This window comes from Xiphophorus hellerii, chromosome 17, assembly GCF_003331165.1.
Source record: "Xiphophorus hellerii strain 12219 chromosome 17, Xiphophorus_hellerii-4.1, whole genome shotgun sequence".
Classification (NCBI taxonomy): Eukaryota; Metazoa; Chordata; class Actinopteri; order Cyprinodontiformes; family Poeciliidae; genus Xiphophorus; species Xiphophorus hellerii.
Genome location: NC_045688.1, coordinates 18,191,169 through 18,208,387, shown reverse-complemented (window position 1 = coordinate 18,208,387; position 17,219 = coordinate 18,191,169). Strand labels below are relative to the sequence as shown.

Sequence of the window (17,219 nt, the reverse complement as noted above, 5' to 3'; positions counted from 1 at the left end):
ACCAGGCCTGACCATAAACATGGACTCATGACAGCATGGAAATAGTTTTCTGGAATTCCTCACCGGTGAGGGAATGCTTCCATGGGTACAATGCTGAGTACAGTAAAGCAGGAAAAACAAAGCTGGAAGTTAGCATAGCTTCTGCAAAGAAGCAGTGTTTAGAACTCATTATCTACAAAACACATTTGCCCATTACGTTATTGTTAAGGAACTTGACTTGTTTTCATGCTAAATCTACGATCAAAAGCAATGTGTTTCCAGAAGTGTAAAATTACATTAGTTATGACATATTGATATTTAGCTGACTAACTTAGTACCAGCTGTGGAACAGCAGACACGCAGCAATGGTCTCCAACGTGAATTTGTGATGATTCTAGTTTAATTTCTGGCATTAAGTTATGTATGAAGAAGAGGTGGAACAACTTCTTTTTCTGGTGGGAGATGAAAGTAGAACTGCTGGTTCTTCACTTCAGAAGGAGTCAGGCATGATTTGGACATATGATCAGGATTATAGTCCCTATAAGGTGATTTGATTAATGACAGGTCCCAAGTTATCTTTCTATCAGTAGCTGGCTTTGGAATGACACCGCTGAGTGCCCAATAGTCTTAATTTGCCCAATAGGATGCCTGAAGGGTGCCTCCTCACCCTTGTGGAGGTTTCCTGGGCACAGCCTAATGGAAGGGAACCCTGGAGAAAACCCAGAACTCACAGAAGGGACAATACTTCACCTCTGACCTGGGAACACCTGGAGAATTTTGATGTGCAGAGGGATCTCTGGGGTTCTCTCCTAAACCTGACCCAATCTCCAAAAGGCGGAAGAGGATGGATGGATGGAATTCATCTTTGTGCAGTAAACATTCATGTTTGAAAAGTAACTTTTTAAAAAAGATGTCTTGGCTCTAGTGGCCTCTTATTGACCTGCAGTTTGACAGGAAAGAGGGTGAAAGCATTCGGCAAATGGCCCAAGACCGGGAATCAAACCCAGGACAACTGCGTCCAGAACTGTTGCATCTCCACATGGTGCATCTGCTCTACCAACCTAGCTACCCAGAGGCCCAAGAAGTTGCATTTTTGGCACAAAAAAAAAATCATTTCAAAGCAGGTTCAAGGTGGATCAATCCCCACATCAACATACAGCCACCACCATGTCTCAATATAGGGTTGGTGTGCTGATGATGCAGCATTTATTTTTGTCAAACCTTAAAATATGAATTTGAATTTTGCTATCCTGTTGACATAGAAAACTGCCTGGTGGGTCCACCAGGCTGTCACTTTTGTAGTGACAGCCTAGTGTTTAAATGGAGCCCCAAATGCCATAAGGTTGATGTCCTAGTGAAAGGTTAACAATTCTTTTTCAGCCACTCATTGGCAGATTAGTCCCAGACAACTGGTGAATCATTGAAGACGGGCTTCCAAAGAAATTTAGGGCCCATTTTGAAAATGAGACATTGGCTGATAAGTGTGTTTAGCTTTTCTGCTTCTCTATAAAGGGTGTCCCGTTACATGTCCCAACTGGAAGCCATCTGGGCAATGCAGTAAATTTATGCGGGTGTCTTCCGCTCTGAAAACGGTAAAGAATCAGTGTTTCCCAGAAACCTGAGCATTGTCAGGAAGGTGTGCGTGGGAGAAAGATCATTTAAAGATGCTCAAGTGAGTCACAACCAGGTCAGAGGTTGACAAGTGAACAGGGGTGGGGGCGGGGGAGGGTCTGACACGAAGCTGACAGCTCAGTGGCCCAGAGAGGTGGGTTTATTTTAGAGCTGATATCACTCATTACCTCCCCACCCTGATTTAAACAAGCTTTGCTGTATGTGAAGTTTCAGTTTGACCCAATGGCTAGACTGTGTATAACAGGAAACGACTCATTTCACTTTTGGAATAGGAAAGCTATTATTTTGAAAGCAACGTGTATTTGCAGTCTCTGTGGGTGGTGAAGAAGTCCAGAAGTAACTGCTTCCCATTGGAATAAATGATTCCTCTGGTCCCAGGGAAAAAGCTCTTAATTCAGGCTATAAATAGAATCCGTGTTACATTCAAACTACATTTAATCAGCAGTAAGTTTGCTTATATAAAGGACTTAATCACTTTCTGCTGTCTCTGATTAACGCTGCTTGGATCCAACCAAATGTCTTTACTCACCTCATGACAGCAGCAACACAGGCCTAAAATATAAAACACAAAAGATGAGCTTTTAAATAGTGGGACCTAATTACCAAGTTAATAAAGCAAAAAAAAACCTGAAAAAAAATATGATATTTATCTGTCTACTAATAAAATTGTGTGTATTTTAAAAAAAATTTATATTTAATCCATTTATCCTAATTCGGATGTTACATTTATGTGAATACCTGGACATCTGGAGAGCCTAACGTTTAGGTTGCAACCAGAGTGAGAAGTGCAGAATGCCATGGATGCAGCTCTATGTCCTTAAAAATATATTTAATCAGTGGAAATAAGCAACTGTTTTCTGCTAAAGCGCTCCACTGTGAAAACCAAATTGTGATGTTGCTGTTCCGATGGCAGCGCAGCTAACTGTTAGAGGAAATTAGAAAAGCAGCAGTTTAGAACTTCCATGAGGCATTGCAAATCTCTTCTAGCTTGATTCTTTTTAAGGTTTTGTTGGCTCTACTGGCCTTTATTTGAAAGTAGTTCAACAAAGAAGGTGATGAGAGAGGAGGAAGACATGCAGCAAATGTCGGCAGGCCGGGAATTGAACTTGCGACTTCCGCCACGAGGACTAAGGCCTCCATACGTGGGTCGTGCTTAGCCCCTGCGCCACCACAGCAACCCCTGCTAGCTTGATTCTTAAACATAGATACAGAGTGTCGCGTTTAAATACCTCAGCTTCATATCTGTATGTTCAGAATAATTACTTCATGAGGCCGAAGGAAGCATTGACCACATATGGATTGTGCAAAGTATGAGCAATGTTTTTATTGTAATTTCACCATTACACTGCACACTTTCCCAGATTGTCCATTAATAGCCGCAGTAATGATGAGTCATTTGGTAAATCGCTTAGAAGTTAAAGCAGTGGCAGCATGCTCTTGACTTTAACATAGCAAGTACTTAATACTAGTTTTACAGAGTATGAGTGCCCTCCCCCTCCATTTCTTGTAACTAGGCTGGTGTTGTATACATACAATGTGCGCTTAGATGAATATCAAAGAACTCTTCTATGAAAAATCTCACATATTCCAGTACTATTTGTTTTGGACTAAGTGGTTGTTGGGAGTTTTCCTTCTCTTCTGGATGTGTCACTCTTTCTGTGGGTAGTGATCAGCCATCCTCTGGTCAGACCTGAATGTGTGGGTTCTGTTGACCATTGCTGACCACGCTTTGCTGTACAAACCACAGCAGGAGGCAAGTCAACCAGCATTTATTTATGTTACCGGAATCCCCCATTAGGCTGACAAGGGACTGCAGAAACATTTATCCACAGCGTGGTAACAGGGTCGCCTTACGCAATTATTATTTTAGCTGTTAGGAGTTTCAGAATGGTGTTTAGACAGCTTCTAAAACAGACTTTGTCAGGCATGTCGGGGTATCTGCCTGTTATCTCAGTTTTACCACGGACAATCGGCCTCTTGGTGTTTCTCCTCATTAGTTGTGCATGGGTTGGTCATTTCATGGAAACTTGCGGCCGTTTTGTTAGCCTCACTGTGCTTTTCATCTGGATTTTGGGACTTAAGGAAGGAATGTTTCAGTTTGGACTTCTGGCTCAAGGATAACTGAATTACAGTGCCTTGAAAATGTGTTTGCTCCCTTAAAGGCAGAAATAATACAAAAGAGTATCAGAGCCAGGCTAAGATTTTTGTTGTTTTTATATTGCGAGAATAAAATGAGATTGTTACGAAAACAAACTTGTACAACAATAGTCAAAAAACGAGAGAAGAAAGACGTATTAATACGAAGTCATATTTCCAGACCAGTTGTAACAATGTGAAAAAAAATTGTTATTAAAATAATAAAGTTGTAATGATGGAAGTATATGGTCATATTACCTGAATAAAGTCGTAGTACCATAGAATATCATAATTATCCGTGAATAAATGACCAGATTAAAGTCGTAATAATGAGAATAGAGTCGTATTACCAGAATATTCAGACACTCTCAATTGTTGTGTAAAAATTCACAAGCTGTGGACTGTGGATGAGTCACACATTGACGTCTCCAGGACATGGACTACAACTCACATCTGTCAAACCCAGAATAAATTCCATCTGAGCTTTCCGATTCTTGAGCGTCAAACACATTGAAGTTCTATGTTATATCATTTTTAGACGAATAAATCCCTTAATTGTTTTATTTCACTTCTCAAAATGATGTTTTCTTCCCATGAAGAGGACTTTAAGCTGATCTGAATGACTTTTCACGTAATGTAGCGTTCCACTACAGTGCACTGTATTATACAACCCCCCCATTTATTCCGGCTGCTCGCACAGCCGGAATAAATACAGACTAACTTCGCCGCATCCATCTGTTCCCAAACATCTTCCTCCTTGATGTTTCCCCCTGTTATCCTCCCTGTGTGCTGTATTTTAATTGAAAGCAGCGCCAGCGCTAACATTTGGGCTGAACCCTGGTATGCGCTCAGGCGAAAAAATCTCAACCGCCCTTCCTTTGCTGTCAAAGAAAAAAAAAGAAAAAAAGTTGCTGACTCCTCTTGCCTCGTGCATCGACTCTTTCTTTTTTTTCGGCACGTTATCAGCAACGCAAAGAAGGAAACGTCATTTTCTAACGCTTTGTGCTTGCACCATCGCAGTTTTGTTGCTGCATCGTTTAATTCTGCGAATGGATTCAGGGCTTGGGCCGCAGTCGGCGTAACATTCGGAGCTGTAAACACCTGGAACACTGCGACAAAAAGGTTGTAAAACCTCAAATTGAAAGTGGAGAGGAAAGATCCGAACGCTGTTTATCCTAACTGCCACGAGATCGGCATTAGATGGTTTTGTAGGGGAAGTCGGCTGGATGAGTTTACTCTTTAAACAGCATGTGACTTCCCTCTGTTCCTGCCTGTTGCTGCATTTGAAAATAGCTCCTCACCAGCTCAGAGGGTTGTGATTTATGCCCTGGCGAGCTGTGATCTTCCGGACAGTGTTGCACGAAGCTGCGGCGAACCGCGCAAGTTTAAAGCCCCGTGGAAACGTAGTTAAGTCAGCAATCCGTCCACTCCATCAAATCCAGACTCTTTCTGTCTGTTTTACGTCTTGGATGTTACAGTAAAGCTGCATGTTTACAGTTTTCCTAATTCAATGTCTTTTCTGGAAAATGGATGTAAAGCAGGAAAGGGGTGGGGAGGATGGGGAACCAGGAGGTTTTCTTGGAAATCACATAATTCGGGAAGGTTGGTGGCAGCTGAGGGATGGCAACAACTGTCAACAGTTGGTCCCTGTGACCTCTGACCTTTGTTTGTGTGAACACACAGGGTAGTGTTTGGAAAAATCACATCTAACCTTCTTCATGTGCTTGGATAGTTGTCCCCAGCATCACAGGTGCAATGTCTGGATTGGTGATTGTTTTCGCCAGCTAAAGTCACTAAGCTGAAAGGATCGACGGAATAATTCCATTCCCTCCATGGATAATGGGAATGGGAATCCTACACTGGCCAGACCGATTCTTTCTCCGCCGCTTTCTTTTCCGAGGCCTAATATAGTCTGGAAAATGGGAAAGACATTTCACTTTTCCTCTTGACTGAGAGGAATGTGGGACGTATGGCCTTTCCAGGGCCGGGTCACTGGAAGCCCAGCTGTTCTTTCTCTTCGTATAAAAAGAAAAATATGTCGTTGAATTGATTAGTGCTGGTAGGACCTGCTCAGATTCCTGTTAAAGCAAAACCACAGGGAAGCAGGATATAAATAGCAAAACTTAACAATCTGGACATCTACTTAGCATTGACTTTTAGACATACCTTTGTTTAGTTAAATGAAGTGCGCTGGGTTGTTTGGGTTTGAAAACATACTGGCTGATCATTTACAGTGGCGTTAATGTTTTTAGACTGAGTGTTTTCACACCTGATAGTCCGGTAGACTCGGTTCAATTGGTGAAAATTGCAACATTTGTTACATTTTCAGCCGCTGCGTATCAGTCTATCCAAACCCTTTGAAAAAGCTGTTTACTCGGATGCCACTGAAGAAATAAGACAATAACCTCTGAAGAAGAAACTGAGTGCAACTTCCTTCTTCATAAAAGGTAAACATAAGTGGAGTAGCGTCAGATTTTAGAGGTTGTAGGATTTCTGTTTTGTCTTTGGTAAAACACCACAAGTCATTTTTCATGCCAGTGATGGACTCACTATTTACCCAGAATGCCCTACTCTACAGTCCGCTTCCTGCTTTTGGAGCGGTCTCTGGTCCACTTGGCGTTCACATATGCATTCGAACAGCACCAGAGTTTACTTCAATCAAACCGAGAGACCTAGGATCAGAGTCTACTGTTTCGAGTTTACAGAGTTCGCTCGCGTATTCACTCCTCCCTCAAATGAATCAGACTTTCTAGGCAAATTGACTAGAGTTCTATCAAAGTGGACTAAACGGGGCAGTTGTGAATGCACCCTATGATTAGTTTCTCCCTTAACATGGCATATGCCATCTTTCCTAAAGTATTCAAAATCATTTAATTCCGGTATTTCAATCACTTCCATAGCTACAGCTGTATAAATATTCCTTAGTCAACTGGACGTGATTGTGGATTGCAAAGACTCGGTCATAAAGTGGTAACTTCAGAAATCACTAACTTTTTGCAGTCACCTGCTACCGACCTCCGAACAACATGTGGCCTTCAGATGAACTCAAGAACAGTGAATATATTCATGGAATAGGTTTGCATAGCACCTGAGCATAGCATCAGCAGGTAGAATGCAAAGTGTCAGACGCTGTGATGGAAAGCGTGTTAATATTGATATAGAACAGGTCTTCAGGGCCGGGGATCCAACAAGTCTGAATCACCTCTTCAGTAAGTAGTCAAGCACTCCATAGTTCTGCTAGTGACCTGATTATTTGACTCAGGTGTTGAAGCAGAGGCACATCGAAAAGTTGTAGGACACCGGCCCCTGAGGACTGGAGTTGAAACTAGTCTGCATTTGCTGATTTGCAGGACAGCAGAACTTGCCTGACTGAATTCTATGGGGTGTCTAGTTTAACGTAGTAGGACTTCGTCCTGTAACTGGTGGTTTGCCAGTTTGAATTCCTGCTCAGTCTGCCTCAGTCTTTGTGTCTTTGGGTCAAGGACACAGTGACTACTGGTGGTGGTTGGAGGACCTGGTGGTGCCAATTGTATGGCGCCTTTAAGTGGTTTTATTGTTGATCCATCTGATCTACCTACATGCATACGTTCCTTCCTTCCTTTCCTTCTTCCTTCAACTCATTTCTCTATTGGCCACTTATTTGTTTCCCTTGATTGAAATGAACCAAAAATGTACCGAACCGTGAACCGTTGTACACCCAAATAGGATACATTGTCTATTTCTGGATCTTCCAAACACAAAATACAGTAAGGTTTGGATAAGGTTTGGACAGTAAGGATAAAGCAATAGCTGCCTCCTTTGCTTCTCCATTACCACCTTGTGTTTGTCAGAAAGCGTTCACCCTGGAAACTTCCATCCTCCAGGACTAACTTGTGTTTTCCAGACAGCTGGCTGCCTCATGGAAATGCACAGGAACAGACTCTTAATGGAAGACATATGAGCTCGAATTCCACAACATCAATTACCAAGACACATTAGGTGGCTTTTACTACACTACAGTGGCATGTGCTGCTGTTTTGGTGTGGGTGTTAGCCCTGTGGGTTACTATGACAACTTGTAAATGTCTTTTATGGCATTGTATGCAGGAACTACTGTATGAGTCATAAGCGTTGCTCTTACGGTAGCTCTGACGTATTGTTTTGAGCTAAGGTAGAGGACTTTTAAAGACAAAAAACAACATGTTCCTGATAGTTGTAATATTCCTACTTTGTGATCAACTGAAGCCTGATATTTGACCAAACTTTGCAATTTCCTTTGCTTTTCCATAAAAGCAACAGAGCCAAATTTTGCTGAAACAAGTCCTTCTGTCAGGTGTATAAATTCGAACTCTAAAGGGAGTTTCATCATAGCCATTACTTGTCTCTTGAAGCGCTCCTAATCCACAGGCGGCGTTTGATGTGGGAAGGCCGTCTTTGGTGTCGCTGCAGACGGACACTTGAAAAGGCTTCTGGGTCGGGGTCCCCCTGCGCTCGCCGTCTGCCTTAACCATCGCGCCTCATGTCTCCCTCTTGATGTGGCAGGTTTGAGAGGCCATAGTAAAAATTAAGAGATCATAAAGGCGAGATGGATGCGCCATGTGTTTAGGTTTATGCAGCATGTGCAATCCACCGAGGGGTTTTACTCCCACTGCTCTGCGACAAACGCAATAGGAGCTTAGCAGCTGAAAATCTAGGTTTTGGGCTCAATTTGCTCGGCTGGTCTTTGAATAATGTTGTGGTTTTATGATAAAAGAAATTGAGCATAAATAACTACTGTTGAAACCAAGTATTTATTTCACAAAACAACCTTTTTTAAATAAGTGTGTGATCTGTAAACTTTTTATTAATATTTGTGCATTGTTTTAGAAGGAAAAACCGAATGTTTAAAAAGAGCGTCTGTAGTATAATACTATTATAGTATATATATATTTTTTTTTTCCTGTTTTTTAAACATCTCATGTCTGGCAGTGCAACACTCAGAACTGAGTGTCAAGGAGAAGCACAACAGAACAACAGGTTACAGAAGCATTACGGCTTTTTAAAAAAATGCTCCACTTGATTAAACTTTAGCTTTAATATCATAATTTTTAAAGTTTAATCAGTAATACTTTTATAACAAATTTATGTCAGATCATGATTTCTTGGTTAATGTCCAGTTGTCATGACGAAAACATTTTGAGTAATGTCAACTTTGTATTAAAAGTGTCATGATTTGCCAAATGACACTTTATGACAACAGTCATAAATATTCACGAAGACTTACTCATGTTCATGACAGTAAGTCTTGAACACGTTTACGTCATAAACGTGTTATGTCACGTTTATGACGTCAGTCTTATTCACAACCCGTCAAATAAAGTGTTACCAAAAAAAACTATCGGAAATTGCCTTCATTTTATATCGAATGCAATGACACAGAGATGGAAGAAGAAGGGAAAAAGAGAAAAAGCACTGGAGGAGAGATGGATCAAAAGTTAAAAATGAGAGAGGGAGATGAGAATAGAGGAGAGGAAGAAGGATAAAGAGATTACTAGGATAGCAGTCTGCTTCTACACCTGCAGAAAGAGAGAAAAAATGAGAACCAAAAAAACCACAGCAACAAACAACATGTGCATACAATGTATATATAAAGTATTCACCCCTTGGATGTTTTACCCTTTTTATTGTTTCATCAATCATGATCAACTAAATTTAGATTTTTGGACAAAATAGTACAAAGTTTCGCTTCAAGTACTGAGTTATTAAAACATACAAACTTTTCATTTACCTTCAAATCTATCAAATATGACTTGATGTCGTTTGGTTTCTCCTCCAAAATGGTAAAAATCTTGATTTGTCTTTGTCTTTTCACACCCCTGTTTTAAACATGAAACATGAACATGAAGGGTTTTAATGCTTTTAGTCTTAGCTTAGAGTACTTTTGTAATTTTAGCAATGAAAACAACTTAGCAGAGTATATTGCACATCACCATGATTCACCACCAACCCCGGCCTGAGCATCAGTCTTTGTTTTGACTTGCGTACAGGGAGCTATGCAAATCCAGTCTAACCGAGGGTTGTTGGTGAATGGGTTTCCCTGAAGTACTCCGTATGATCCTCAGCCATATTTACTGAAATTTGTTTAAGAAGAAAACCTAGACTGGTGAAGTAACCCACCATATAATTAGCTCTTTTTTAGCCTTTTTGACACACGGGATGCCTTTTACAGATTTTCCTTCTCGGAATCAAATGCTGAGGGGCGCAGATGAAAGCAGGACAGTGGCATCTGAGGGTCTGCAGAGGCCCCCGCGCGCCAACTTTCTCGAAATAGCAGAAACTTGTTTTGTTGAACAGTCTCGTTATATGTATCAATTTCTGTAAAAATAAAGACTGCTCCCATAAAACCGACTCCCTCATGTCTGAGGCGGAGGATGGAGTTATAATGCACATCAGAGGCACAGAATATTCTCTTACAGCTCTGCTAGGTGGCTTGAAACTTGAGCTCGGAAAACTGTTTAAAAGCCTGTTCCAATAAAGAGGTCAATTGATATTGAATTTTATTTTTGGTTTGTTTTAGTGGAGTTGCACTTGCAGGTTTTCCATGTCTTGGTCCTTCTTTGCTCAAAGGGACTTTCTGCAGATTGCCTTAAATGGAAGAACCTGTCAAGGGAAGTGCTTCATTTCAATGAGTGTAAAAGGAAGGGAAGACTGACAAGGACAACAATGTGTCTGCCTCGATAGAAAATGCCCAGCAGCTCCACAGATGATGACAAACACTCGTGATGTCCGGTTGAAGTTCCTTCAAAGACTGCAAGCATTTCCCCTGTCAAATATTGACTTATTCCTGAAACAGATATTTTTGTGGTCAGCAAAAACAATATGGCGGGGCCCGCCTCCGTCTGATGGTTCTGTCTGATCAGACACAGAGGATGTGGTCGTCTCACCTCGACGTGTCTGCCGTCATTGCCATGACGATGGGAATGACTGGAAGGAACGTGTCCAGACAGAGTGGGCGACTCCTCCTTCACCCTCCCCTGTCCACCCAAAACACTCTCTCCACGAGGCCAACAGAGATCCCCCTCTGCCGAGCTCTTCTCAGATATGTGTCGAACCTCAGGCTCCGTATCATGCGTCATGTGACGCACACGTTACTCCTGTAAAGGTTGTAAATTCCAGTAGACCCGGTGCTTTAGGCTGATCTTAAAGCTGTGAGAAACAGATCTCATATAAACACTACAGTCAACCATCAGATTGGTGCAAGGTGTTATTCTAGCCATTCATCTTTCCAGTGTTTCAGGCACTCATGATCATTCATGGACTTTCTTTAGAAATGTGGACTGTGGACGTTGACATTAGCATTGGGGACGTCGGTGCTGCTGCGACATGTTTAGAACTTAAATGCTGTTTTAGGTTTGAATAGCTTCAGTTATAGGCTAACTGCTTTTAGTCTTTCCCAGTGTCCTATCAGATCATTTTTACGCAAATAAAACCCCCAGTGGGCCAGTAGAAGGAGCACGCCGTCCATCACTGTTAACTACGGATGTCGCTTTTATAAACATTTTTTTTTAAATGTTTAATTTTAAAATAGATGTAATTACCTAATCAAAGTGAACGTGTTAAAGTCCTGACTTTAGTTTAAATGTCCCTTTTTTAAGTTGTGTTTCAACCACACCCATTTTTTTTATCCATTTCCTGGCAGGTAACAATCAGCTAGCATTTTCATGGATATCTCATGCTTTTTTTGTTGCTAGAAAAATACACTCCATGTTTATTAGAAACAGTAAGAAAACGATCTCAGTTTTTCATCGATTCAGGAAGCTTCAGAGCAGATAGCGACTTTAGCGCCATAAAAGAATGATGCTGTGATGGCTACAGATCCTTCCCTGTTTGTCTATTGACCCTTTGCAACCACATCACTTAATCACATTGAGGCATCATGACGGACGTCAGAATGGGAGTATTTAACGGACTGTGATTGTTTTCCCAAGTTGTTTTTGCCAGTTAAGCCACGTCTTCTACTTGTTCAAGTCAAGCTAGTCTGTCTGTGGAAGCAGCAGCCTGAATGGTCATGTCCTATTTTGAATGATGTTAATTTTTCTCCTACCTGACGTACCTTCTTTTACCTAAAATGTTCACAGAAAATCCACAAACACAGAGGGCTGCCAGTCCTTACAGCTGACGGCTGCTTCCCATCGCCATCTTCTTTTCTCATCAAAAGGTTTACAATAAAAGGACAAGTTTGGTTTAAAGTGGAGAAGGTCTCTTTATTTTTGAAATGGCGTTGTTGACAAGTTATCTTTATTGTTTCCCTACATCAACTGAAGAACTTCTCCCCTTACTTCAAAATAATGCGTACAACTCAAAGAACACACCTTGACGTGTTTCTTCTCATTATGAAGGCAGCTCAACTTCACTCTGACGGGACGCTGGCTTTTCTACATAACAATTTGTTCTTCAAGTGGAGACGATCAGCTCCCCTCATATTTCATCTCGCCACTCTGCATATTCTCAGGAATTTCAACAATTCTTCTTGATGTGGTGGCAAAAGTGACAACAGGGAAACCTGTGCAGCCACTGTGTGCCGACAGTTCGCCGTTCAGGCCTGTGTGGTCACAGCTTGTCAATATCAGCTGTACTCGCGCCCTCCATCACCTCGGTCAGTCAAAGGCCTGAAACAACTTGGCAGCAGGCCTGCGATGTGTGGCCCAGTCTACTGACAGGGAAGGGTGTGCATGAAATGATAGCATACTTCCTTCCTTGTTGGAATGTCTGTTCTTATGTTTCCTCTGTCCATTTGGCCTGCGGCCATCTTTGGGGTATGTATTCTTACCGCTGTCAAACTGCTGCGTATCTTCCCTTCCATTCAGTGGAGCAGGAAGTCTTGAAGCCAGAAGATAACAATGTATTTCATACTGTAGCTTACACGACTATTGCCGACGCCAACGGCCACGGATTATTTTCAGGAGCACAATTGTCCTGCTTTTACACACCTACTGGGCCCACTGCTACAGAATCAACACAACTATGCCTCAAACCTTGCAGCCATGACTCAATGACAGCATTACGTGCTCTGATTATTTACACTGTGTAAACACTTTACTCACCTTGGCATTCTGGATGCGTAAAACTGAAACCTAAACTCACAGCAAGGCTTGTTTTTGGATTAAATTGTCTATTTTTTTACCACTTGCGACCATTTATGGAACATTGATGTTTATTTCCCAGGTGGTCAGTGAATATTCACTTATTTTGCCATATTTAAGTTACTGTGTGGAAGTTTGGGGTAACACTTACAAAACTTCACTTCAACCATTATGCACATTACAGAAAAGAGCCATTAGAATAGTTCACAAAGTTGATTTTATTGTCATACCAACAATCTATTTATAGATTCTTATTTTCTGAAATTCCCAGATTTGGTAGAGTTTCAAACTGCACAGTTTATGTATAAAGTAAGAAACAAATTATTACCAGGAAATATTCAAAAATTATTTACTGATAGAGTGGGGAGATATGATTATAGAGAAAACCTCAACTTCAGAACTTTATATGTTCGAACAACAATGAAAAGAATGTGCATTTCTGTCACTGGAGTGAAAATTTGGAATAAACTCACTAAAGAGCTGAAGCAAAGTCCAAGCATGAGATATTTTAAGAAAAAACTTAAAATGGTCACTATTCAAAAGTATAAGGATGAACAGGGTGATGAATTTGGCTGAGAATTACAGCACTGTGGATGCAATGGGGTGCAGGCGTGTGTATGTGTGTGTAAATATATGTGGGTGTGTAAATAGGCAAATATTATTTATGTATATATGCAGGTAGATGCGTATGTATACTGTATACATATGGGTGTATGTATTACTTTCATTTGGTTCAGGAAAACGTATTATAGTTATTATTATTGTTTTATTGTTTTGGAAAGGATACTAGAAATAGAAAGACTACTTATGCTATAAATTAATGAATGGAAAAGGGGTATGATTATATAAGTTAAACTTCATCATACTCCCTTTCAGACTTACAGTCACCGAATAAGTGGTGTATTTACATGTATTTGAGTATGTAAATATGTAAATTTGATAGGTATTGTATTTTACACTTAGAAACATGAAAGTCTTCTTTATTATGTTTGTTGGTGAGATGTCTGTCTGAAATAAATTATCATTATCAATATGACAAAAGAAAATGAGAAGTTGGTGAAAGTTCAAACCTACTTCCGACGGAGCATAACACTGAAATCCACACCCTTGATCCCAACACAGATGCACTGTTCAGAACTGGAACACTTCAAAGGCGACTCGACAGTCATAGGATGAGATGATATTCCAGGAAAGATCCTTCATTTCTCCGTATTTCGAGCCAGGTGTCAGGTTTTTTTAAATACAGCAGCATTAGAGAATTTACAAGAAGTAACAATTTCTAATAGTTACATTCTAAATGTCTGCAATAGTAACAACCCAATACTTTTGAATAGTTATGTACACACATATTTTTAGATGAGGAAATTTACCTAAAAGTCTGTTGTGTAGCTGAGTATTAAAGGGGGGGGAAATAAAAAGCTCCCTCTTTAGAGGGGTTCCCATTTTCCAGTCTTATTAGAGCAATGCTTGGCTTGTAACCACATGGAGGTTTGAAGATGCTTCGTCTACTTCAACTCTACAAATGATGAAAAATGGCATGTTTGTGGTTTGCCTGGCACTGTCCAGACGCTTCCCAGTGACATGTGGCCTTCCACCCAGCTTCCCAGAACCTTACACCAGAATGGAACTAACCATTATCATTCCCCAAACTCCTCCCAGTGCCAGTCAGCGCTCGGTTTGATGGGACGGCCTGAAAGCCAGTCTGTTTCTGGACAATCCAAATCCCAAACAAGCGGGAGAAGTTTCTGCTTTTGATCGTGTCTCTGTGTGGTGTTTACCACACGTCTGTCTTCCTGGATATTTAAAGGTCTGAGTTAATATATAAACCTGCTTAAACCCTTGTCTGACAACTAACTGACCTCCCTTTCCAGGATTTTGAGTCAGAATTTATGTTCCCTCCTTTTTTTTGGCACAACAAAAATCCATCATGTTTTTGTTTGGCTAGTCGATGTCTTTAAATGGCCTGAAAATATACATTAAAAATTGGTTGCTGTTTAGACCATATGTGCCGTCAAAATGTAGCCTAAACAGAGATGTTGAAAGTAAGGCTGGGTTAACCAGTTTGATGTGTCATATTTTCACCCCAACGACTGATATTTAAACACATAGATACTCTGGTATCTTATGTACATGTGTTTTTATCCTCCACTACATACATGTGTTATCTACGCTAAAGGTAATCCCATCTTTTCTGTCTTTTCAATGAAAATGTGCTTGTTTGAAATGTAAAAATGTAAACACATATTCAGACGTTTCTTTTTATTTTGACAACTGATCTATGGAAATTTGTAGAATGTTCCATCATACAGGCACACAAGTGTATTATGAGACTAACTTGGTTCAATTTCTTTGAACGTGTGAATAACTTCGGTAATTTTTAATGTTAACATGAAATGTTTTAATTTCATGTTAGAAATACAGTATATGTAGAAAAATGTCGCCATGTTCAGTATTTGTTCTGCTAGCTGTATGTGAGAATAGAAAGGTGTTCATATTGAGAAATACAGTGGAAGTTTTTTTTGTTGTAAAATCTTACATTAACTTATTGTAAAAGTGTGAACACTATTTCTGCTATAATCTCATCTACTGTGGAAAAACGCACAACGGAACTGTTTAATTTTATTTACAGTACTATTGGAAAGGTGTTCACATTGGCATACTATTTTTTTATTCTAACACCTAACAACACCACGTTGTTAGCCGTTGTTCTGCTTAGCTAACAACGGCTGATGTTATTAGCCGTTAGCTAAGGAGAAGATAAAATATACTTTTGGTCAAGCTTTATGTTGTTTTCTTGGAAATAACTACTTTATTGTATTAACATTTAGCAGTAGGATTTCAGTGAAACGTCAATCACTGTTGCAATGTTCACTGTTAGCTTTGTAGTTAGCCGTTAGCTACTAATATTTTTTCTAATTAATACGAAAAGAAATGGAATCGATGCATTTCTGTTCCTGAATTAGTTTCACATGTTGTTTACACTCATTAAGCTAAATAATACTTCTAATTCAATGACTCTTGTGTTGACAACTAGACTCTATTGCGCACATGTTAGCAAAAAATTTTGTTTTAGTTCAAAATGTCAAATTTAAGCGGGTTAACAAATGATGTCAAAGTAAGCAGAGCCAGGAAAAAAAAACCCTTTTGCTCTCTTATTATTAATGATTTTGTGATGATGATCCTGTCTGCAGATCACAAGCCCTTCGTTCCCTGTGGTGGTCAAGATGGGGCATGCCCATGCTGGTATGGGAAAGGTGAGCTCTTTAAAACATTAAAACACTTTCATATGGGTTCATTTGAGCTTTTATCTTTGTTGTAATTGAGCGTTTTAGAATCATGTATTGAGGTTATTGTTACTTTCATGCTTGGAACTCTTCTTCTCTGTAATTATCTCCAGTTACAACAGAAAAACGTTTTAAAGAGTCAGAACGTTCAATATGTGTCAGACCCCTATTGAGTTGGAACTAAAACATTATTTCTCACATATATGCAGCATGCCTCTGAAAGGACACCATGTGTTCAAATTAAGACGCTATCTAAATAAATATTGGGTATTTTTAGCTCTTCTTGTCTGGGAGTTACTGAAGGGAGCCAGAGAATTTCCAGACAAACTCGCCGGTTTGTTTCTATCGCTCTCAGGTAAAGCCGACGTCTTTTTGCAGACGACTCGGCGAGTCTTTGGTTCCGACAGGAAACAGAAATCAGACGGATGTGGTGCAGGCCGACTCAGCCTCTCAGTGGACTTTAAACAAACACTTGTTCTCATCTTTCACAGTTTGACTGACTGAAGTGACTGCCGTGACAAAATCCCTGTTATGTCTGCTGGTTACATAACGCCCCGAAGAACAATACACAAGTCTTTCCTGACAGGAAAAAAAAATAATTATTGTTATTTATTCGTGAGAAGTAATGGAGTTACACAATAGTTTTGACAAAAGGAAAGTTATCAGATAGATTATTTATTTCATTCTGACGGGGAGATTCCACTTTCATCTGTCTGGTGGATTCCTGTCAGGATTTATAATATTCCAGAAAGCTCAAGAGCCTCCATGAAGTCATTTGTTCTACCCGTCCGATTCTAAAGAGTTCAGAGGGTGTGCAGCTAAGTCATGGTTGTGTCATTGTCAGTAATTTGCTCCTCTGTGTCTCAAGCTAATTTGTGAAACCAAATGACTTATTAGCTGCTTCAGCTGTTGGTTTTAACAAGTATTTTCATCTTATGACGGTAACAACACTGTTAAGTGGAATTAATGGCCCGCCCTGCTTTTGAAACCTTTTTTTTTTTTTTACAGTTTTGGGAACATTCTGTCGTGTTCAGTTTCCCCCCTATTTATTATCCTAGTGTTGCTTCTATTGCGTCATTGCTAACAGG

The 17,219-nt window shown here is 40.2% G+C and overlaps 1 protein-coding gene across 1 annotated transcript in view; it reads left to right on the top strand.

Moving 5' to 3' along the window:
* The window catches only part of syn3 (synapsin III), a 107,956-nt gene that overhangs the window by 70,124 nt on the left and 20,613 nt on the right, over positions 1–17,219 (top strand). Inside the window, exon 7 of the mRNA XM_032589036.1 lies at positions 16,039–16,101. Coding sequence (XP_032444927.1) covers positions 16,039–16,101 — 63 coding nt within the window. The remainder of the gene's footprint in view (positions 1–16,038; positions 16,102–17,219) is intronic.